At 39.8% G+C, this 26,272-nt stretch overlaps 1 protein-coding gene and 1 long non-coding RNA gene across 2 annotated transcripts in view; both read left to right on the top strand.

The window, feature by feature from the left end:
• Positions 1-191: 191 nt before the first annotated feature.
• The window catches only part of LOC131216868 (condensin-1 complex subunit CAP-D2-like), a 41,778-nt gene continuing 15,697 nt past the window's right edge, over positions 192-26,272 (top strand). Inside the window, exons 1-3 of the mRNA XM_058211467.1 lie at positions 192-321; positions 418-638; positions 18,662-18,756. Of these exons, the coding sequence (XP_058067450.1) occupies positions 193-321; positions 418-638; positions 18,662-18,756 (445 nt within the window). The 5' untranslated portion in view covers position 192. The remainder of the gene's footprint in view (positions 322-417; positions 639-18,661; positions 18,757-26,272) is intronic.
• On the top strand, positions 22,793-25,681 carry LOC131216870 (uncharacterized). The gene is made up of 2 exons (XR_009157073.1): positions 22,793-23,147; positions 25,500-25,681. It is a non-coding gene; the product is annotated as an uncharacterized LOC131216870 (long non-coding RNA).

Below are 26,272 nucleotides of genomic sequence, written 5' to 3'. Positions count from 1 at the left end.
CAGGCTGAAGTCAAGTCAGAGCAGCAAGACAGTGTTACTGATAGTTGTTTGCCTAATGTGGAAGATGGGGTCAACAAGGGTTCTTCCACGCTAGATTTTGGGAACCTGGAGCAGACCAGGGCCTTGGTTGCATCACTTGAGACATGTTTGAGGTTCTCAAAGTGCATATCCTCCAAGTGCATATCCTCCATAATGCCAACTCTAGTCCAACTGCTGGCCTCATCTTCTGCCACTAATGCTGAGAACACGATTCTTTTGCTAATGAGGTGCAGACAGTTCCAAATTGATGGCTCTGAGGCCTGTCTCCAAATGTTGCCACTTGTAAGCATCCTCTTTGATTTTTGTTACAATTCTTCTAGACTTCCAAAGGAATCTTGGCAAGCATTTAAGGGGTGTGTTTGCATTGGATTTCTGTAGGTATTTTCTCAGGACAAATCTATCTATGTAGCTGTTGAGGATGCATTCATCAGAATTTATCTGAGGAGAAACCCTACAGAAACTGCTGCAAATATATTGAACCTTGCTATAGAATCTAGTATCGGTGATCTAGCAGCTCTAGAATTTACAGTTAGTTCCTTGGTATCTAACGGGGATATTTCTACAAGCATGGTATGTTTATTCGATTGTCATGATTTCAGGTGCTGCTTCCATCAATGTGATTCACTCACTTTGCCATAGAAGTTATGCATTAGTGTTCTTTTGGCATTCTTTGACATGCATAGTTAGACACTTAAACTAAGAACTAAGAATGCTGATTTCTGCACACTTAAGGGCCTTTTTTTTCACCAATTACCATGGTAATGTAAAGAAAATGTGCAACAATTACAAATTACTTTAGCCGCCTCCTGACAACATCTGCATTTGATCACTGATTGCTGTGTTTAGTTTATAGGTAGTAAATTGTAATGATGGCATTTTTACATTACCCGAATGTCGAATCGTCACCAAAATACAGTGATGTTGCTGTTTGGATTCAAAGTTTTTATAGTAATTACATGAAAAGTGCATTGGTTACAAATTCCATTCCTTGTCTCCTAAATACATTTGTGTTTGGATGATGATTCCCATGTGGTTTGGTAGTGGTAAAATCATAATGATGACAATTTTGATTTTCCCTTACATTACCAGGGAAGTTGGCAAAACAGATAGGTCCTAAGAATTATATTCATGCTTGTGACAAATTTGAATGTTTTTGAATGTCTTATATTATTTCATCTAAGAGAAGTACGCCTATATTGCACTGAGAAGTGTAATAATTATTTGATTCCCTTTGGAAATTTATGCGATAGTCACCATGGAACTCATTTTGGATCTCTAAACCGACTATCTCAAAATATATACCAATCCCCAATTCCTATAGGGTTGCAGGTAACCTTTTTGAACTAAAGAACTTGTCTTATAACTTCTGCAGCCTACTATAGATTGACTTAAAACTCTGTTCTTGTAGCTTATAAAGCTTGTAAAGTTATATTATTAGGTACAAACATGAGCATATAGGCATTCCATCTTTTAAAAAACAATTGCAAACTTTGTTTTTTTAGAATTTACCTTGTATTTAACAACCCTATTTTTATTTATACAAATTGTGCTAGCAAAAATTGCTAAATGCTAACTAGTAAAAACCTTTGATTATATTATTTGATAAATTCTAACAGGATGTAACCATATAAATTAATGCAATGAAGTGCAACTAACATATTATCTGGTAGAGTAAGCTTATTCATGTGACTAAGAAGAATGCATGGACTCACCCTTTGGTTGGCTAGGCCGGGTAACAAAACATTTTCCTTCTTTTTTCTGAAAAAAATCACGATAATGATTGCTTTTCCATGGATTAGCTTCTTGTTATTTGTGATTTTTTAAATGGGCATTTTTATGTGAAAGAATAGCGTGCTTGTTCTTCAACTATTGTCTATTGGATCTTGTAAGACCTTTTTTCATCTTTACAAATGATCCAAACTGTTCATATGATTTGGCCCATTTCTAGTATCCAAACCTTTGACATGCTTGGGCCAAATGAAATTTACTCGGAATGGATCCAAATTATTCATATGATTCGGCTCATTCAACAATCCAAACTCATCATACGATCGAAGCTTCTTTTCATGATCCAAACTCATCATATGATTGAAGCTGCTTTTCATGATCCATGGCAATGGATATGATAAGTTGATCCATGCCCGAAATTTTGTAGGACCCTCTTTTGCTTTACCAATGATCCAAACTGTTCATATGATCTGGCCTAATTCTAGTGATCCAAACCTTTGACATGCTTAGGCCATTTCAATGGATCAAAACCTTTGATGTGCTTTGGCCAATTTAGCAGATTTTACTTCTTATATCATTCGGACCCTTTGGCGATCCAAGTGCATGATATGATTCGTGCTGTTGTTAGTGATTTAAACTCATCATATGATTGCAGACTCTTTCGATGACCCATCCCAATGGATATGGTAAGTTGATCCATCTATTCATAATATTTGAGGTTGGTTCTCAATGAACCACATTGTTAATTTTGTAGAACCCTCTTCAGTTCTATAAACAATTCAAATAATAAGGTTTCTTTTTACAGTGATCCAAATTCATATGATTTGGACAGTTTCTATTGATCCAAACCTTTGACATGGGCCATTTCGATCGATAAAAAACATTGACATGCTTGGGCCATTCAGTGAATCCAAATTGTTCATATAACTCAGATTATTCGGCAATTCTAACTCATCATACAATTGAAGCTGCTTTTCATGATCCAAACTCATCACAAGATTGAAGTTGCTTTTCATGATCCAAACTCATCATATTAGTAAAGCCGCTTTTCATGATCCTTGGCAATGGATTTGCTAAGTTGATCCATGCCCTAAATTTTGTAGGACCCTCTTTAACTTTACAAATGATTCAAACTGTTCATATGATTTGGCCCATCTCTACTAATCCTAACCTTTGACATGCTTGGGCCATTTCAATGTATCAAAACCTTTCATGTGTTGGGCCATTTAGCAAATTTGAACTCCTTATATGATTCGGCTCATTCAGCCATCCAAATGCATCATATGATTCATACTGCTGTTAGTGATCTAAACTCGTCATATGATTGAAGCCTCTTTCCATGAACCATCGCAATGGATATGTTAAGTTGAACCATCCATTCGTAATATTTGAGGTTGGTTCTCACTGATCCACTTCATTAATTTTGTAGGATCCTGTTCAGTTTTATACACAATTCAAAGAATCAAATTTCTTTTTACAACGATCCAAATTCATATGATTTGGCCCATTTATAGTGATCCAAACCTTTGACATGGGCCATTTTGATGGATAAAAAACATTGACATGCTAGGTCATTTAGTGGATCCAAATTGTTCATATGATTCGGCTCATTCGGCGATCCAAACTCTTCATACGATTGAAACTTCTTTTCATGGTCTAAACTCATCATATGATTGAAGCTGCTTTTCATGATCCAAGGCAATGGATATGGTAAGTTGATCCATGCTCTAAATTTTGTAGGACCCTCTTTTGCTTTACCAATGATCCAAACTGTTCATATGATCTAGCATATTTCTAGTGATCCAAACCTTTTGACATGCTTGGGCCATTTCAATGGATCAATACCTTTGACGTGCTTTGGCCAATTTAGCGGATTTGACTTCTTATTTCATTCGGTCCCTTCAGTGATCCAAATGCATGATATGATTCGTGCTGCTGTTAGTGATTTAAACTCATCATATGATTGAAGACTCTTTGCATGACCCATCACAATAGATGTGTTAAGTTGATCCATCTACTCATAATATTTGAGGTTGATTCTCAGTGATTGTCACGCCCCAGACTCGGTAACCGGACTCACAAGGAACCCGATGGCCGGTTCTGGCCGCAACAGCCTCCGTAGTACCCCATTCTCGGCTCTTGAGGTAGGTTCCGATCCTGGGATCCTACAAGGAGGATTTTCATAACAATATAATCACTTCCAATGCGAGCATACCCAAGATCATAGCAAGTACGTCTGAGAATAACAAAGGCACACATCACAAAATCCACTAAAAATTTAAACTTTTACAATCATTCAAAAGGTCCAAAAGGACATACATGAGAATAAAAGGAAAAGAGAGAGAAATCAGCAACACTGGAGTCCTCACTGCTCAACTCTACTCCACGCTCTGCTGCTACGGCGCCTACCTAGAGTCTCCTGCACGTATCAATCGTGCATAAGCTTATAGAAGCTTAGAGGGTGGTGTAAGTGTGTGACAATGGTGCACAGAAGAATAGTAGGAGGTATAAGGAGAGAAGCATAATCAATGAACATATCACTAGTCTTACCAAGGCTTCACATGAATGCGATGCAATAAGTAATGGGTGCCATACCAAGGCAATGTATGAAGGGGGCTTGTACAGCCAATGCTAATGCGATGCAAGTAATGTCAGTGCTCATATCCAAACCATAAGTCAAGTACATTTTCAATCATAAGGAAATCACCGGGGTCCATTACACTGCTGAATGACTGCCGCTCTACAGACCCCGCACAGTCAAACGAGCGTAAGAGACCTCACTACCCGCCTATGGACAACCAATCACCAACAAGGCCTGAAGGTAGCGGACCCATTTACGAGCTGGTCAGACTCAGCCTAGCAATGCCTCCTCACACCAGGCAGGTAAGGCCACACCCCTATCCAACCGACTACACGACAGTGGGAGTCGCGGCCTAACGGTATAAGGCCCTCGTGCGCTCATGTATTCCACTCGGTCACGGCGTTGGAGCAGATCCTTGGTACCATGAAAGTTTTGGGAATCTCACCCATGGGCATCCTATGCACCCAGTATGCTCAAGTAATATTTCCAGTGTCCACACATGCGGCCATCCACAAATGTCCCTGTGGAGGCAAGGCCCTGATGAAGCAAGGGCGGTATCCTCATGAAATGCGATACCAATGCATGAGTCGCACACACAGATCATGCATAAGTTTCAGGCACTCAATGTGCAAAAGGGGAGAAACTCCATCCCTAAATGACCACTATACAATGCAATCAATTCATACAGATGATGCATATGGGTCGCAACAATGTAAGTGTGCTACCTGAGGAATATGAAATCGTCTGTCCCAATGAGGGTCAAGATCTAGGCACATCGACAGGTATTCTAAGAAGAAGAGAAGTCGTCTAGTGGGAGCCCAGTACTTTGGGATGACCCACAAACTAAGAGAGTCAAAATCCTAAGGAGGAACAGTCCTAGCCAGGCCTAAGGTGGGCCTTTAACCACCTATAAGGGCCTCTATGGGCCTACCTTAGGGCCACCAAGGAGGACATCCAACCTCAACTGGGTCCCAAAAGGTAGCCTACTACATATGCAAAGAGAGGTCCAAGGCACAATCAACCCATGGCCTAGTGGGCCATACACTAAGCCCAAAAACAAAGGCAACCTGGTGGGCCCTTAAGCAAGGTTAGGGCCCAACCATGAGGGTCATAGGTTCATTCATTGTGGTGGGCCTAATGGGCAGCCCATTATCCCAACATATGGGAAATTCTTAAAATTTTAACACATGTAAGTTGGGCCTCACATCTCGGCCCAAGTATGGATTTATTATAGTGGGCAAACAAGGGCCCAACTAATTGAGTATTTGGCCCATAAGGCCCATCACAATGACATGGTAAATATAGGACCCAAGGGTTCAATGGGCCTATCAAAAGTTCCAGCCCAACCAAGGCTATAAGGCCCATACTTAACTAAGAGACTAGCCCAAGAAGAATCCTATTTGGGATGGGCCTTTAATCATACACTAATTAAGCCCAAAAATAAAAATTAAGATGATAAGATACTGACATAAATCCTCCTCAAATCTAGTGGGCCATATTGCCCCAAGAAACATCTATGGGCAACAGTTATTGGGCTCAATGCCAAATTCCAGCCCACCCAAATTTCTGGGTTGGTTGGAGTTCAACATTAGAAGTATTTCTTAGTATAATTAATTCTGGATGGCTCACACACATCACTGTGGGCCCCACCAAATGAGAGAGGATATACAATACATATATGAAATGGGCCAGATTGTTAGAATGCAAGCCCAGCAGTAGCCTAAGGCAGGGATGTCCCATGTGTAGGCAGCCCTATGGGCCTGGGGTATCTGGCCCAAAAATCCACCTAATGTGTTCTAATTAAATAAAAAGAGGGCAATTATGATCGATCCCCTAAGGACCCTACATGGATGGGTGGTGGGACATTCAACACATCAAGGTGGGCCCACGAAGCAGGCTAGATGCCCCAGCCTGGGCGTCCCTGCCTAGCAGACCACTTCCAGCCATACCACGGGCGACTCAAATGTATTTTGGGTCTGAAATTTTACAGAGTGATACTTCCATAGGTGACCTACACCTCCACAAAATTTCAAGATTTTTGGACACTTAGAAATATTTTAATTTATTTAAATAAAATAGACTGTCCAGAAAATCGGACTGACCTGGACGTCCCAACGTGGTGGGCCAGTCCGGCCCTTGCCACGGTGTACACAGAGGTCCATTAGCCCTAAAATTTGGTAAGTGGGTCCTATAATGGGTGGAACATATCTCTAAAAAATTTCAAAATTTTTAGACATATATAAATATTTTAATTTATTTAAAGAAATCAATCTGTCCTAAAAATCGGACTGATCTGGGCACCGTATTGTAATGGGCCAGTCCAGCCGCCGCCATGGTGTGTACAGGTGTCCATTGGCCCCAAAATTTTGTAGGTGGATCCTACCATAAGTAAACCACCTCGCTGAAAAATTTCATGATTTTTGGATACTCATAAATATTTTAATTAAATTAGGAATTTCAATCTGTCCGGGAAGAGATGTTGCTGTCCATGCATTGTTTACCCAATAAGGTGGGCCCAACCTTCATCCAAAAGGGGGAAAATGGAGGTTTAGTATTTTCTTCATAAAATAAATTAAGGTGGGGTCCATAAAGGTGGCCCATCCTTCAGAGAAACCAAGCTGAAGTGTATGTTTTCCCTCCATACATGTGGGTTGGACAGCCCAACAAGGTGGACCGCCCACCCCTATGGGCCTCCTTTTTGGGTACCATATCATGGACCATCTGAGGTATGACCCATCATACTTCATGGTGGGGTCCACACCTTCTCATTACACCCCATACTTATAAAAAAAATAATGACAATCATGATCCAAAAATCCATGTCAAAGATTGAACATGACAATCCATGCAACAGTCCAGGTCTTTGGACAGCAATACATGGCTGGACACATCAGCCTATATCTCAATAATCTCAGCCATAAAAAGGGTGTGTGGCCTTCCTCAGTGGGCCCCACATAAGTCCAGATCACATACTAGAACTAGGACACTTGCATGCATTGATTAAGGTGTCCGATGATCATGGAGTTAGGTGATAAGAGCATCCCACCTTGCTGGATTTTTATTTTTACTTATTTTGGGACATCCAAGGCCCACTATAAATGGGCCACACACACACTATCATCCATACATCAGAGAAAAGAGAAGAAGGAAAGAGAGTAATCCGGCCATGGGGGTAGGGCCCCGCCACTAGTGGCCCTCCCAAGAGTGAATCATACCCATACAACTACATTGATTGTACATGCAACATAAAATCACTACATGCATGATATATAATTGCTATGGATGGTTGGGATGTCATCCCAACATGATCCTTAGGGTCTAGATGACCTTAAGATGGAGTGGATCATTAAATACATCATGATGGGGTCCATGGAGAATGGCCCCATCATGGATCATGACATGCATGTAGGATGGGCCAAAGGACCACATCCATGGGATCAAATGGGATCCCCACCATGGATTGGTGGGTCCCATATGATCCATCTAGAAAGAAAAATAAGATCAAAGGGTAGAAAAGAAAATCAACAATTATAATCACCCACCTTGAATCTTCAAGCTACCACCAACACTAGGTACTTCAAGCTCCAAGCTTAAAGGTTCAATGGTCAAGATGAGTTTGTGGTGGCTAGATGGAGGAAGAAAGGAAGGGGAAGTTGCTGGAAATTGGGAGAGGGAGGGCTGGAAATTCCACCATGGAAGAGGAAAATGAGAGAATGAAGGAGGAGAGAGAGGAAGGAAAGGTTGTAGGAGAGTCATCATTACTCTCTCTCCTTGGTTAGAGAAAGAAATCATGACCTATGGTGATACAAACAATGCTTGCTAGGGTAGGTTAGGTGTGGGTAGTGTTTAGGATGGGTAATGTTTATTCCATGGGAATTGTAGTGTGTGTGGGTGGTGTGCATGGGAACTTGTGCCTGAGAGTGGTCCATATGCTTTTGTATAAAAAGTGGGCCACATGATGAAATGCTCACAACTTTTGATCTATAAATCGGATGAATGCACAAGATGCGTCGTTGGAATCGCAACGACGATACGAACGAGATAGCATAGGTCTCGGGCCGATCCGAGTCGGGTCAAAGTGACCAGACTCAAGGATGACCGCAAACACTACCCAAAGGTCGCGGGTTGCCGAAATTTAACCGGTAGGACCGCGGGACCAAAAAGAACAAAATGCATACTCACACACACACATGCACGCAAGCGAACTTGGGTCGGGTCTCACAGTGATCCACATCGTTAATTTTGTAGAACCCTCTTCAGTTCTATAAACAATTCAAATAATAAAGTTTCTTTTTACAGCGATCCAAATTCATATGATTTGGGTCGTTTCTTGACATGGCCATTTCTGTGAGACCCATATCCTAGCCCGTACCATTCTGTATGCTTCCGCGGTCCTCTCGATCAAATTTTGGCGACCCACGATTTGTTATCGGCGTTTGCGCGCGATCTTGAGTTGTGTCCCGTATATCAGAGTCGGCTCGACCCAAGACTTGTATCCCTGCGACCGCGCCGTCGCAGTAGTTCCGATGCCGTATCTTGCGCGCTGAGGCGATACCCGGGCCAGGAGATGTGGGCCCATGTTTAGTCCAAGGAAAAACGCCACACGTTGCAAATACCAAGGGAATCTCTACGACACGTCATATCAAATGTCAAGTATAACCATTCCATCCCCAAGTACAACAACTACCCAAAGTCAACTCTCTCTCCCATACACAAATACATCCACTCATCACCTTTCACCCATCCCTCACACATCACTCACCCATCTCTCTCTCTCTCTTATACCTCTCCCTCTCATCTCTCTCTCTCTCATTTTTCCTCCCAAGCAACCCACGTCCAATGCTCCATGAGAGAGCTAGGTGTGGCCCACCTTCCTATCTCCCATCCTCACCCTTTAAAACTGATCTCGACCATTGAATCATGTCCCATTAGAGCTATGATGAGGAGGATCCCAAGAAGAAGCAAAAGGTGGGTGTTTCTATAGGCCTAGATTTCATGTTTTTATGATGGGCCAAGTGAGGCCTACCGACTAATGGTATGGATCTCACTTTGGACCCTAGATGTGGCCGATAGCCCACCTTGATTCTCATGATCATTCCATGATGGGGCCATTCTCCATGGACCCCATCATGATGTTTGTTTTCCTTGCACAAATAGGGTCATCTAGACCTTACATTTTGGTGGAGAAAGGATCTCCACCATTGATTTTGATCGGTGGGCCCATATGTAATGGGACCCACTTGATGTATGTTGTGATGTACGGAAGGGAGGGCCCGAAGTACCGGGGTCCCTCCATCACTCGAGCTCTCTCTTTCTCTCTCTCCTTTCCCTTGTTATTGGCCCCATGATGTATGCATTTTATCCATGTCATCCACCTTCGTGGGACCCACTTGATGGACGTGTTAGATCTACACCATCCAAGCCATGTGGGCCCTAACTTATGGTGATGGGAAGACACAAGTATCAGATTGATCCAAATCAAGTGGGCCACGTCCATGTGGGATGCACCTTGATTTATATGTGAGCACAGTCCGTCCAGCGTCCCTGGACGCTGGACGTGTTCACTAAAGTGAGAACAGACAGTGGGGTGTACTCACATCACAAATATATATATATATATATATATAAGCTTTTTGGGTGGGTCGCTCATGCAGTCCCCACCTTCATATATGGATCTAATCCAAGCCGTCCATCCCATTCTCCGACTCATTTTAGGTGTTGAGCCAAAAAATCAGGCCAATCTGAGTATTTGGTGGGCCATAGCATAGAAAACAATGGTTTTTACCGTTAAAATCCACTCTGATGTTTCTGTACACGAAAACATATTGAATATTGGGCTCGTTTGGTCTGTATTAAGCCATAAAAGCCAACTGCTGGAGTGGATTCTTTCGATGCGCGCCCCACCTATGAAAAACCACAGAAATACTTTCTTTCCAAAAAATACTATATATATATATATATAGCATGCAGCGCCTGCTGCTGCTGGACGTTGCAGCAGGACGCTGCTACGTTTAACGGGTGGGTAGGGACTATGGGTCCCAGCCGTGGGGTGTTGGACATCCACGCTGTGCATTTGGTAGACCCCCTTAGGGCAGTGGGCCACCCCAAAAATCAGCCGTATGAGGAACTTAGGTGGCCCACGTCATAAGAAACAGTGAGGATGGAACGTCTGCCATTGAAATCCTTTTGGATTCTAGAAGTTTTGAATCGATATGAAATTTGTTTTCCCTCTGCATCCGGGTGCGTGTGACCATATTAACAGATTGGATGGCAAATAAACGTTATGGTGGGCCCCACGTGGGACCCACTATGGTGTATGTGTTTTACCCACACCGTTCACACCATTGGACAGTGGGACCCACTATGACGTATATGTTTTATCTATGCCGTCCAGCCATTTTGGCTGGGCTGCTGGACGGCAGGGACCCCACCATGAGGTATATGCTTTATCCATGCTGTTTATCCTTATGGGACCCACCATGATATATGGGTTACATCCAAACCGTCCATCCAGTGGCGTGCTAGCCTTAAGGCTTGAGGCAAATGAGGCAGATCTACCTATCAAGTGGACCACATAGTAAAAAGCAGTGGGGATTAAGTGTCTACCATTGAAACCTTTTGTCATCACAGAAGTTTTGGATCATTAGGAAATTGGTTTTTCCTCTTAATTTAGGTCTGTGTGACCTTATGATCAGATTGGATAGAAAATAAATGTTATGGTGGGCCTTAAGAATTTTAATGGTGGAAATCATCGTCACCACTGTTATTTGGAGTGCAGTCCAGTTGATCTTTTTATATGATTCATTTTTTTCTCTAAAAATAGATGAGTTGGGTTCGACTTATTCGAACTCGGCCCATTCGACTTAGTCCATTTGATTCGGCCCATTTGATTAGGCCCGATGTGATATATGAGGCCCGTTGTTGAAACCCACCTTGATGTGCTGAATATCCTCACCATCCATGTGTATGGGATGGTGGGTCCTGATGAATGTGGGGCCACCTTTCATGTATGTATTATATTCCATGTCATCCACCTATTTTATATCCACACTGTCCATCAGCAAAGGACGGTGGGACTCCACTTGACGTATGTCCGTCTGCCATCGAGCACAACTTGACGTTATGTATTTTCAACCACGTTGTCCATTCCTTTTGCTGGACAGGTGTGGCCCACCATGATGTATGTGTAATATTCTCATCACCCATTTGATGGTGGGACCCACTTTGAGGTACTTCACAGCCATGCCGTCCATTCATTTTGGCTACCACGTGAGGCCCAGATGATGTGTATGGAGCCCATTTAGAATGTGCAGGGCCCACCCCGATATGATAAGGCCCTTGTGTAAGGCCCATCATGATGTATTTATGACCTTTGAATCAAGCCCATGTGATGTATTTATGGCCTATTGATGCGGCCCACTTAATGTATATTTGAGGCCCATATGTGAGGCCCATATGTGGTGTATATCAAGCCTAAGTGGTGAGGCCCGATGTGATGTATGAGGCCCATGGGTTATGGCCCATTGTGACACATTCGAGGCCCAGGTGGTGCGGCCCATTATGATGTATTCGAGGCCCATGGAATATGGCACATTGTGATATATTTAATGCTCATAGGATGTGGCCCCTCATGATATATATTAGGCTCGTGTCAGAGGCCCATTGTGATGTATTCGTGGCCTAAGGGCAAGGCCCATTATGATATGTATTAGGCCCATGATGTGTGGCATACTTAATGTATTCTAGGCCCAGGTACGTGGCCCATTTAATGTATATGAGACCCATTAATGTGGTCCACTTGATGTATATTAAGGCCCATGGGTCATAGCCCATTATGATGTATTTGAGGACCATGGGTCGTGGCCCATGGTGATGTATATTAAGCCCGTGTATTTGGCCCATTGTGATGTATATTAGACCCTTGTATGAGGTCATGGGCCCACTGTATGTTCGGCCCTATGTTGGCCATTCCTTGGGAGCAATGTTGGTTGAATGTCCACATTGATGGGCAATGATGGTTGAACGTCCACATTGTGACCCTCCCTTAGGCCTTGTTAGGCCCATTCTTATCAAGGATGATTTTGACTATCGATACCGATTTTGAGTATGTGATAACATGGCATCATGTACATGCACATATGCATCATTTGCATGTTTATTATGAGATGTGGTTGACTATTGCATATGTCATTGGACAGGTTGTTATGAGACTCCCTGATAGGTGGATATTGTCTCACATGTGCGCATGGTATGCGCAGGATTGATGCATGACAGGATTGTATGACTCATGCATCTTGCATTGTGTGTTGTGATTACTGTACGCCATAGGCATGTCGTGGATAGCTAGATGGGACACCGAAAATATTTGGTTCGAGTATCTGGGCGCTTTAGATGTTCGTGGGTGAAAGTCCCTAAACCTCCGTAGCCAGGAGACGCCTCAACGTCGATACCGAGTGGATATATGAGCACCCGAGTGCCGAATACCATGAGGTCGCGTCTCCGATTATGTCGTGGTTGGTTGGGAGGGGGTGTGGCTTTACCCGCCCGAGAGTAGAGGGCATAGCTAGGCTGAGTTTGACCAAGTCGTGAATGGGTCCGCTATCGACGTGTCGGGAAGATATTGGCTAGCTACTGGTTAGGCAGATAGTGAGGTCTCTTCTACTTGCATGGTCTCACGTCAGTGGGCGGCAATTTGTACGTAGAGTGTACTAGACCCCGATGATGATCCCAGAGATGTACAGTACGAATTTGTGGAGCAGGGGTTGCATATTCATTCATTCACTATCCACTCGGGCTGGTGGTGCGCAACTATTTGTTACGTGTGCCTTCGCAATGGCTAGGATTTCGGTTGGGGCGCGTGACTAACCTGAGATCAGGAGTTTACCACATTAAGTCTAATTATCTAAATTATGTATGTGACTGGTTTGGATAGAAGTCCCTTGTGGTGGACCCCGTAGCCTGTGATACTACGTACTATCATCCCGACTTCACACTCCAGCATGGTCATCTCATTCGTACCGCATATTGCATTACATCCGCGACATATGACATTTTAGGTTACTGTGTTTCTGCATTTATATGGTCTAGATACGGTTGACGGTATTCGTGAACTCATCAAGAATTGTATATTGCATTGCATCCTCGGCATCTAATATTTGGCTCTTTATGGCACCTCGTTTGTATAGCTGATTTGTATTGCGTACTCTAAAATTGTATGACTTATAAATTTGTTATTATTCCTGCTTACTCTGATATCGTTCATGATCTTGCCATTATTGCTGATATTATATGATTATGACACTATATTAAATACTTGGCACTTGTGCACACACATAAACCACCCTCTAAGCTTTCTATAAGGTTATGCACGATGGATGTGTGCAGGTGATGTTAGGTTGTAGCACATTGAGCTTGGAGCATGCAGCGGACTTCTGGAGCTTGATTTTTGATATATGTATTTCCCTTTCGGCACTGTACTTAAATATTTATATTAGTGGATATGTGGTGATGATGTTGCCTTTGTGATTTGGGTAAACTTGTGGTTATGCTTCTTACGAGATAAATATACGTTAGAAAATCCTCCTTGCAGGATCCCGGGATCAGAATCTGGCGTATTTGTGCTGAGAGCCGAGAATGGGGTACTACGGAGGCTAACGACACCGGATTCGACGATTGGGAATTTTGTGAGCCCGATTTCCGGGTTTGGGGCGTGACAATTTTGATGGATAAAAAAAAACATTGACATGCTTAGGTCATTCAGTGGATCGAAATTATTCATATAACTCGGCTTATTTGGCAATTCCAACTCATCATACAATTGAAGTTGCTTTTCATGATCCAAACTCATCATATGATTGAAGCTGCTTTTCATGATCTAAACTCATCATATCATTAAAGTTGCTTTTTATGATCCTTGGCAATGGATCTACTAAGTTGATCCATGCCCAAAATTTTATAGGACCCTCTTCAGCTTTGCAAATGTTTCAAACTATTCATATGATTTGGCCAATCTCTATCGATTCCAACCTTTGACTTGCATTTCAATGGATCAAAACCTTCCATGTGTTAGGCCATTTAGTGGATTTGAACTTCTTATATGATTTGGCCCATTCAGCCATCTAAATGCATCATATGATTCGTATTGCTTTTAGTGATCTAAACTCGTCATATGATTGAAGCGGCTTTCCATGACCCATCCCAATGGATATGTTAATTTGAACCATCTATTCGTAATATTTGAGGTTGGTTCTCATTGATCCACTTCATTAATTTTGTAGGATCCTGTTTAGTTTTATACACAATTCATATGATTTGGTCCATTTCTAGTGGTCCAAACCTTTGACGTGGGCCATTTCGATATGGCTCATTCGCTGTTCCAAACTCATCATATGATTGAAGCTGCTTTTCATGATCCAAACTCCTCACATAATTGAAGCTGCTTTTCATGATCCATGTCAATGGATATGCTAAGTTGATCCATGCCCCAAATTTTGTAGGACCCTTGTCATCTCTACAAATGATCCCATTTCTAGTGATCCAAACATTTGACATTCTTGCGCCATTTCAATGGATCAAAACCTTTAACATGCTTTCGCCATTTCAGTTTAGTGATCCAAATACATCATATGATTCGTGCTGCTATTAGTGATCTAAACTCATCATATGATTGAAGCCTCTTTCCATGACCCATCCCAATGGATATGTTAAGGTGATCCATTTATTCATAATATTTGAGATTGGTTTTCAGTGATCCACATTGTTAAATTTTGTAGGACCCTCTTTAGTACTAGACATAATTCAAACAGATGGGTTTCTTTTTGTAAGGATCCAAATTCATATGATTTGGCCCATTTCTTGTGATTCAAACATTTGACATGAGCCATTTCGATGGATGAAAACAATAACATGCTTGGGCCATTTAGTGGATCCAAATTGTTCATATGATTCGGCTCATTCGGCGATCCAAACTCATCATATGATTGAAGCTGCTTTTCAGGATTGATGGCAATGGATATGCTAAGTTGATCCATGCCCTAAATTTTGTAGGACCCTCGTCATCTCTACAAATGATCCAAAGTGTTCATATGATTTGGCCCATTTGGCCCATTTTTAATTATCCAAACCTTTGACCTACTTGGGCCATTTCAATGGATCAAAACCATTAACTTGCTTTGGCCATTTCTGCAGATTTGAACTTCTTATATGAATCGGCCTGTTTAGTGATACAAATACATCATATGATTCGAGCTGTCGTTAGTGATGTAAACTCATCATATGATAGAAGCCTCTTTCCATGACCCATCCCAATGGATATGTTAAGTTGATCCATCTATTCATAATATTTGAGGTTAGTTATCAGTGATCCACATCGTTAATTTTATAGGACCATCTTCAATTCTAAACACAATTCAAATAGTCAGGTTTCTTTCTACAAGGATCCAAATTCATATGATTTGGCCCATTTCTAGTGATCCAAACCTTTGACATGGGCCATTTCGATGGATAAAACACATTGACATGCTTGGGCCATCTACTGGATCCAAATTGTTCATATGATTCGGTTCATTTGGCGATCCAAACTCATCATATGATTGAAGCTGCTTGTCATGATCCAAACTCATCATATGATTGAAGTTGCTATTCATGAACCAAGGCAAAGGATATGCTAAGTTGATCCATGCCCTAAATTTTGTAGGACCATCTTCAGCTTTACAAATGACTCAAATTGTTCATATGATTTGGCCCATTTCTAGTGATCCAAACCTTTGACATTCTTGACCATTTCAATGGATCAAAACCTTTGACATGCTTTGGCCATTTCAGCGGATTTGAACTTCTTATACAATTCGGCACATTCAGCGATCCAAACACATCATATGATTCGTGCTGCTGTTAGTGATCTAAACTTGCCATATGATTGAAGCCTCTTTCCATGACCCATCCCAATGGATATGTTAAGCTGATCCATCTATTCATAAAATTTATGGTTGGTTCTTAGTGATCCACATCGTTAATTTTAATAGGTCCCTCTTTCATTCTATCCACAATTCAAACAGTCAGGTTTCTTTTTACAACGATACAAATTTATATGATTTAGCTCATTTCTATTGATCTAAACCTTTAACATGGGCCATTTTGATGGATAAATAACATTGACATGCTTGGACCATTCAGTGGATTCAAATTGTTCATATTGTTCAGATCATTCGGTGATACAAACTCATCATATGATTGAAGTTGTTGTTCATGTTCCAAACTCATCATATGATTGAAATTATTTTTCGTGATCCATGACAATGGATATGCTAAGTTGATCCATGCCCTAAATTTTTTAGGACCCTCTTAAGCTTTACAAATGATCCAAACTGTTCATATGATTTGGCCTGTTTCTAGTGATCTAATCATTTCACATGCCTAGGCCATTTCAATGAATCAAAACCTTTGACGTGCTTGGGCCATTTTAGTGGATTTGAACTTCTTAAGTGATTCGGCCCATTTAAAGATACAAATGCATCTTATTATTCGTGCTGCTTTTAGTGATCTAAACTCATCATATGATTGTAGCTTCTTTTCATGACCCATGCCAATGGATATGTTAACTCGATCTATCTATTCATAATATTTGAAGTTGGTTCTTAGTGATCCACGTCGTTAATTTTGTAGGACCATCTTCAATTCTATAAATAATTCAAACAGTCAGGTTTCTTTTTACAAGGATCCAAATTCATATAATTTGGCCCATTTCTGGTGATCCAAACCTTTGACATGGGCCATTTCGATGGATGACATGCTTGGGCCATATACTGGATCCAAATTGTTAATATGATTCGGCTCATTTGGCGATCCAAACTCATCAAATGATTGAAGCTGCTTTTCATGATCCAAACTCATCATATGATGCAAACTATTTATAAGCAGGTCACATTTATGCTAACCAAATCATTTATAAAGATGGGCTTATCTTTTGAAATGCTTGGGCCATTTGAAGTTATCTAATTGAGCTAACCTTCTAAAATGCTTGGGTTGGTTGGAGTTAATCAAATCATTCATATTGCTGGCTCTTTTTAAGTGTTCTAAACCCTCTATATAATTCAAGCCATTTTAGTGATCCACACCCTTCGTATTATTGAGGCTGTTTCTAGTAATCCAAATAAGTTAATATCCTGAGGTCCATGGTTCAACAATCCAAGCAGACTTATTCGAACCCTTAACTCGTCTTATTGTTGGGGCCCTTTTTAGTCATCTAAATTAATTGACGTTTTAAGGCTCATGTTCATTAATCTAACTAAATGATCTATAGCCCATGTTGGTTGGATTGGTCCGCCACTAATGTTAGCCATGAATATTATGTTAAGGCCCATGTCCAGCGATTCAAATAGGCAGTGTAGTAAAAACCTTGATGGATCTGTAATTGTGTTTTCACCCATTTGAGGTAAGTGCACGAATCATGCACAATGGGCCTATTTTCAATTATCCAAACCATTATTATCTCTTGCTCCATTTTTACTGGTAGAAACTATTCTTATGGGTGGTTCCTTTGTAGTAATCCGGACCGTTAATCACTCGCTTCCAATGATGCGAGCTACTTATAGGAATGATCCCACTTTCATTAACCAAGCCATTTGTAGGATAAGCTAACCTTTTGAAATGCTTGGGCCATTTAAAGTGATCCAATTAGGCCAAACCTTTAAAATGCTTGTATTGTTTGGAGTGATCTAAATTGTTCATATTAGTGGTTCTTTTTAAGTGGTCTAAATCAATCTTTAAATCATCTGTGATTTGTTTATGCTAAGTCAAACTGAGTGGTGGCCACTTCTCTTTTTTTTTTTAATAAATAAGTTGGGCAAATTTTTTTAACATGTTGGATGATCTTTGCAAGCTTTGAGTCAACTTAGCAATTCTACAACCTGAGGGAACTAGCTTACTAAAGTATTAATATTTTTTCGGTTAACTGATGTGTTTCTTAGTGTTTAGGAAGGAATGCAACTTTTTCTTTAATGAAACTTTTTAAGCTCAAAGTTAGCAAGTTGCAACATGAGGGAACTAGCATGCCATACTTTCTATATTTTTTAGGTTATAGTGATATGTTTATAATTAGAGCAGATGACAAGATGCACTTTGTTTCTTAAAGAATCCTTTTTCTTAGAATGTTCCTAATGAAATTTGTTTATTTTTCATCTAGTTTTGATAGGCACCTCATTGGTTTATGACAATTGTTCTTTTACGCTCAATATATCTCCAAAAGAACTTAATTAGGTTGTTCTTTTGTCCCATGCTTTATCTATTGTTTTAATCGCACCATTTTTTTTTGAGCTTCTTTGCATTCAAGCATTTTGTTAGATTTACTAAGAGAGCAATGAAGCTTGTTGGTTTCCATCATATTCATCAGGGTTTTAATTCTTCTATGAGTGAGATTTTTCTTAACACTTTTCTTGTTATTAATTAATTATGGAATTATTGTTTTGAATTTTAGGGATCTTATTTGATTATATTGGGGGTTGATATGTGGAGACTTTGTTCTTCCCTTTTAGTTATAATACCATGTAGTTACCATTTGTGATGATTCAACATATGTACTTGTTTATTATTATTATTTTTTACTTGTCCATCATGTTTGTTTGCCTTTGCTTGTTTCAATGGTTTGCTAGTTTTAGTCAATTACTTTAAAGATACACTATTAGAATTATGTGAATAGTTTTTCATTTATATGAAGGGGAATAGTTTCTATGATAATGTTACATTCAATTTATTAGCCGTAGTTGTAGAGTGTAAGTTTAGTTTTTTATGGTACACTAGATTAAATTATCCAATTAGTCGAGGTGATTTGGTGTCCCTTGGGCTTATGTTCGGTGATACAAATCGTTATTATAGTAGTGTGTGTTAAACCATTCATGCGATGTGGCCAGTTTTCGTTATCTCAAACTTTTAATTTAATATGCATGGATCATTTCAATAGATCCAATCCATTCATGTGGTTGGTTTGTAGTGATCCAAATCCTTAATACGATTGGGGCCATTTTCAATTTATTCAAACTCTTCAAATGATTTAGGTTGTTTCTAGTGATTCCTATGATTTAGGTCGTTTCTAGTGATCTTAACCAAATGATATAATAATTCACATTTTCAACAATCAAATCTCTGACTAGTCACATGATTGAGGTTGTTTTCAACGACGCGAGCCAATTGATTTGCTAATTTGATCTCATTCACATGATTGACTATTTGTAAGCTTGTTCAAATGATTGTGCCAATTTTCAATGATCCAAACTATCCATACGAGTATTTCATTACCATGATTGTGTACATTTTTAGTGATCGAAACCGTTGGTATGGTTGGGACCTTATTTAGTATTCCAAATTGTTTATGTGATTGGGCCATTTTCATTTCCAAACCAATTGATATGTTGTATTTTGTTTTCCGCAATTGAATCAGTTAGTTCATGTTTTGTAGCCTAGGTGAATGCCACATACAACCAAGTTCTTTTAGCTAGGAGGAAGCTAGTAATAAAATTTGTCAACATTTTGCAATTGAATGTAGATTGTTTAGCTATTCCAGTTTTTAAGTATCTTTTTGTGAGCTACTTATTCTATAGTTGCGATGTTTCCTGTTTGTGATACTTGGTGCTTGGTTCAACCGTGCTAATGATTGATTCAAATATCAGAGATCTTATATATCATCGGGGGCCTTGTTCAGTTTCGAGCCTTTCATATAATGGGGCATGTTTTAATGGTCCAATTCTTATGATTGGTCTGTTTCCAATGATTGATATGTTAAGGCATGTTTTTAGTAATCTAATTGGTTGATGTGATACACGAATCATCAATGGTGGATCATTTTCAATTATCTAAGTTAATGTTTCCCAACCCACTATGAATGCTACAAATTGATCATATGATTGGGTCCATTTTTAATAGTCTAAATTGTTGAAATGATTGGACTCATTTTAATTATCCAAGTTATTCTTAATGATTGGGCCTACATTTTGTGATTCAAATCGTTAATATTATAGGGTGCCTACTATCTTTATAAAAAATTAAGGTAGGGACTATTTTTAGTGATCCAATTAATATGGTTGGGCTTGTTTTCAATGATGTAATGGTTAATATTGATTAGAAACATTTTCACCCATATGAATATTTGATATGGTTGAGCCATTCCAAGTGATTCAAATCATTCATTTGATTGGGTCTACTGTAAGTGATCAGAACCCTTTATATCATTGTGGCTTTTTTTTTTTTGCGATCTAAACCCTTCATCTAATTGAGGTCATTTCAATGATCTAAACCAATATATGCTGAGGCCTGTGTTCACCAATCAATTCCGTTGATTATTAATAGCCCTCATTGCATGTGGTAAGGACAAAAATTGTTAGTGGAGCAATCTTGACATATAATATTTCAATCTTTTATAGTTAAGTGTGGAGTGTAGTTATTTTTCTTGACTAGGAACATTTTCGCCCGTATGAATTTTTGATATGGTTGGGCCATTCCAAGTGATTCAAATCGTTCATTTGATTGGGTCTATTGTAAGCGATCAGAACCCTTTATATCACTGTGGCATTTTTTTTTATCTAAACCCCTCATCTAATTGAGGTCATTCAATGATCTAAACCAATATATGCTGAGGCCTGTGTTCACCAATCAATTTCGTTGATTGTTAATAGCCCTCATTGGATGTGGTATGGATAAAAAATGTTAGTGGAGCAATCTTGACATATAATATTTAAATCTTTTATAGTTAAGTGTGGAGTGCAGTTATTTTTCTTGACTAATTGTTCATCTAGCTAGCGCCTATATTCAACAATCCAAATCATTAAATGGTAGGGTTTATCCAAGCCCTACAATGGTTAATCCAAACCCTAATATGATGTGCTAGTTTCCGGTGATGTAGACCTTTGACATGCTTGGGCCATTTCAGTTGATTTGAATAGTTAATATGATTGGCTTATACTTAGTGATCCAATGCTTCATATGATTGGGGTTGCTTTTAGTGATCTAAGCTATAAATATCATTAAGGTCATTTTCGGTGATACGTTATATATAATGATAGTTCCTTTTAATAGTTCGTTATGATGGATGTTATTAAATGGCGGATAATTTCAATGAACGAGATGTATAAAGACATACATGAATATATTAATGAGGTGTACCAAAAATTCCAATAGGTGATACAGCATGTACCATGATTATGCCCTTTAATTGTTAATGGGGAAGAAACTATGGGGAAGATGATCAATTACCACGTCTATTATTTTTTGTATGGTCATACAGAGCCCCACCATGGGCGACAATGTTCACTTCACTTGTTGGAAGAACGAGGGTGCTGACAATCAATAATTTGCAAAGAAGATCCCTTACCCTTCCTAACATATGTATAATGTGTATGGGAGATGCAGGGTCAATTAATCACCCCTTTTTATTGGACTATCTTTAATAGGCAAAATTTCACACCACTTTACACAAAGGTTGATTAGCCGTGTAATCAAAGTAATAACTGTCGATCTTTAATTAGGATCAAGACAAATAAGAACAGTCAGACTCTTACCCGAAGGTGAAGTTAGGCTTGGATAAGGACACTACTTAGATTAGAAAGTCACTCGTAACAAAATATTTTTTTTAGCTGAAAATATTAGGGCATCATTTAAAATAGACACATTTTATGCATCATTTTTAAAAGGATTTTGCGCCAGAATCAAACACTAGGAAAATTTTAATGATTAAGAAATAAATTGATAAGAAGAATACCAAAGGATGATCTACGCAAAAATAAAATCAATACATCAATGCCTTTGATCCATACATTCCGATTTATACTTTCTATTGCCAAAGCGGCTAGGGGAAAAAATTTAGAATTCGAGTAAGAGGATTGTGGTATCTATCAATAGTGGATCAAATGTTAAACTCTAGAATTCTATAAGCAAATTTAGATCAAATTAGTTAAAACTAGCTATTATCGAAGTCCTCATATAGATAGACGGTATTACCTTATAAAAAAATTACTTACTCCAAGTTTGATTCCCCTCCCTGTGGATTACCCATCACGAATTTGGGAGTACGGCTTTGGTTGTGGCTTTGCTCCCCTTAAACACCAGTTCGGCTCGGTTCCCCTTCGCATGGATTACTGATGCACGTGGTTAGCAGGTGATTGTGTGCATTCGCATGGAATAGTCTCGCCTTAGAGGGGCGTGGACACCAAGTAGTTATAAAATAAAAGAAAATTCAAAATTTCAAGTGTGGTGTTTGTCATCGTTGCTATTGCAAAATTAGAATGGCAAGACATATTAAAAAAAAGAGAAGAAAATACTTGAAGGAGCTTAGAAAATGAAGAGAGCGTAACAAAAAGTTTTTAAATGCTGAACTTTACATAGAGCTTAACTTTAAAGAGAGCTAAGAAATCCAATGGTTTGTTGGTTATTTCACATCATAATGATGTTTTTTTTTTTTTGGCCAATTAACTTGAAGGATGTATAGTTCTAATAGTAAGGGTGCTTTTTTAAACTCCTTTAAAAGTTATTCTCTTTGAGAAGTCCTTAGGGCTTATTGGTAGTGACCTTAAGTGTGTTGGATTTTATGATGCACGTGGTTGGCGGGTGATTGCATGCATTTGTAGGGAATGGTCTCACCTTAAAGGGATGAAGAAAAAATAAAAAATCCCAAAACCCGTCACGAGTTTGGAAGAATGGCTTTGGTCTTGGGTTTGCTCCCCACAGACATGAGTTCGTTTTCCCTCTCTGTGGGTTACCAGTCACGAGTTTGGGTGAACGACTTTGGTCGTGAGTTTGCTCCCCACAGACACGAGTTCAGGAGAATGGCTTTGGTTGTGGGTTTGCTCTCCACAGACACAAGTTCGATTCCCTTTCCCGTGGATTAACTGTCATGAGTTTGTACTAACAACTTTGGTCGTGAGTTTACTCCCCATAGACAGGAGTTCGATTCCCCTTGTGGTTTACTCGATGCACGTGGTGTAATAGGAGATTTTTAAAAAAAAAAACATCCTCACATCCGGAGACTCCCGAAACCGTCAATTCTGCGTTCACTATTAAGCTTACGCCCGTTCATTCCTTTCAAACTTCATCCCGCCCTTATAGGGGTAAGCTAATGATGCTTAACAACTGAATGAGAGCTTCGTCTATCGATGAATAACGGATTGACTCCGTTGTTAGCATTGCTTTGTTTTTCTCTCCTTTCCTATTAGTGAGTTCAGATGCACGCTATCACTAATAGGGGGACGTCATATCTATTAAAAAACGGAGCCCCAATCTAGTAAGGCGCACTATAGTACACTCCGGGCGGCCTTGGCTTCTAGCTCTCCTAATTAGGTCGACGTATTTTGCAGTGGCAACTCCCGAAGCATGGGAGCTACTCCTAGACCAGTAAAATTACATGAACGGCATGGCGTTTCCAGTCAAAGCCTTCGGCCTGAACTTCAATATATAGGTCTCTTTTTTCTTGAAAGTGGATCTATCATGGGCTAGGCTAGCCTAAACCCCCGAAAAGGCTTGTCATTGGGTGTTGGTTGATTGACTCTGATTGCCTATAGGTTGTTCGCTTGACCAAAAAGTCCATCTACATCCCCTATTCAAATTAGAAAGCTTACATTGCCTCTTATCACTTCCCTCCATCCCCATGATCATTTTCAGGTTTTAGTTTGTCTTAATCATTGGGGTAAGGTCCCATGAATGTGCACATCACTTACTTTTTATTGGACTATCTTTAATAGCCAAAATCTCACACCACTTTACACAAGGGTTGATTAGCCATGGAATCAAAGTAATAATTGTCGATCTTTAATTAGGATCAAAACAAATAAGAACAGTCAGACTCTTATCTGAAGATGAAGTTAGGCTTGGATAAGGACATTACTTGGATTAGGAAGTCACTCATAACAAATGTTTTTTTAGCTGAAAATATTAGGGCATCATTTAAAATAGACACATTTTATGCATCATTTTCAAAAGGATTTTGCTCCAGAATCAAACATTAGGAAAATTTTAATGATTAAGAAATAAATAGATAAGAAGAATACCAAAGGACGATCTACGCAAAAATAAAATCAATACAACAAAGCCTTTGATCCTTACATTTCGATCTATACTTTCTATTATCAAAGTGGCTAGGGGAAAAAAATTTAGAATTTGAGTAGGAGGATTGTGGTATCTATCAATAGTGGATCAAATGTTAAACTCTAGAATTCTATGAGCAAATTAGTTAAAACCTAGCTATTATTGAAGTCCTCATATGGGTAGACGGTATTACCTTGTTTAAAAATTGATTACTCCAAGTTTGATTTCCCCTCCCTGTGGATTACCCATCACGTGGGTTCTGTTCCCCTTCCCGTGGATTACTCGATGCACGTGGTTGGCAGGTGATTGTGTGCATTCGCAGGGAACAGTGGGTTTACTCCCCTAAAACACGAGTTTAGTTCTGTTCTCCTTCCCATAGATTACTCGATACACGTGGTTGGCAGGTGAATGTGTGCATTCACAAGGAATAGTCTCGCCTTAGAGGGGCGTGGACACCATGTACTTATAAAACAAAAGAAAATTCAAAATTTCAAGTGTGGTGTTTGTCATCATTACTATAGCAAAATTAGAATGGCAAGACAGAGTACAAAAAAGAGAAGAAAATACTTGAAGGAGCTTAGAAAATGAAGAGACTGTAACAGGAAGTTTTATTTGCTGAACTTTACATAGAGCTTATCTTTAAAGAGAGCTTAGAAAATATATTACTTTCGAAACTAAGGAATCCAATGGTTTGTTGGTTATTTCACATCATAATGATGTTTTTTTTGGCCAATTAACTTGAAGGATGTCTAGTTCTAATAGTAAGGGTGCTTTTTTGAACTCCTTTTAAAGTTATTCTCTTTGAGAAGTCCTTAGGGCTCATTTGTAGTGACCTTAAGTGTGTCGGATTTTTTGATGCACGTGGTTAGCGGGTGATTACATGCATCTATAGGGAATGGTCTCACCTTAAAGGGTCAAATAAAAAAATAAAATCCCAAAACCCATCACGAGTTTGAGCGAATGGCTTTGGTCTTAGGTTTGCTCCCCATAGACATGAGTTTGTTTCCCCTCTCCATGGGTTACCAGTCATGAGTTTGGGTGAACGACTTTGGTCGTTGGTCGTGGGTTTGATCCCCACAGACACGAGTTCGGGAGAATGGCTTTGGTCGTGGGTTTGCTCCCCACAGACACAAGTTCAATTCCCTTTCTCATGGATTACCCATCATGAGTTTTTGCGAACGACTTTGGTCGTGGGTTTGCTCCCCACAGACAGGAGTTCGATTCCCCTCCTCGTGGTTTACTCAATGCACGTGGTGTAATAGGGGATTTTTTTTTAAATCGTCACATCTGGAGACGCTTGAAACCCTCAATTCTGTGTTCACTATTAAGCTTACGCTTGTTCATTCCTTTCAAACTTCATCCCGCCCTTATAAGGGTAAGCTAGTGATGCTTAACAACTGAATGATTGTCTGTCGATGAATAACGGATTGACTCTGTTGTTGGCATTGCTTCATTTTTCTCTCCTTTTCTGTTAGTGAGTTTAGATGCACACTGTCAGTAATAAGAGGACATCATATCTGTTGAAAAATAGAGCCCCAATCTAGTAAGGAGCACTATAGTGCACTCTGGGCGGCCTTGGCTTCTAGCTCTCTTGATCAAGTCGTCGTATTTTACGATGGCAACTCCCGAAGCATGGGAGCTACTCCTAGACCAGTAGAATTACATGAACGGCGTGGCATTTCCAGTTAAAGCCTTTGGCCCGAACTTCAATATATATGTCTCTTTTTTCTTGAAAGTGGATCTATCATGGGCCACTCTAGCCCGTACCCCCGAAGGGTCTTGTCATCGGGTGTTGGTTAATTGACTCTGATTGCCTATAAGTTGTTCGCTCGACCAAAAAGTCCATCTACATCCCCTATT

Source organism: Magnolia sinica, chromosome 10 (assembly GCF_029962835.1).
Source record: "Magnolia sinica isolate HGM2019 chromosome 10, MsV1, whole genome shotgun sequence".
Classification (NCBI taxonomy): Eukaryota; Viridiplantae; Streptophyta; class Magnoliopsida; order Magnoliales; family Magnoliaceae; genus Magnolia; species Magnolia sinica.
This window is presented reverse-complemented; position numbering and strand designations above follow the sequence as displayed.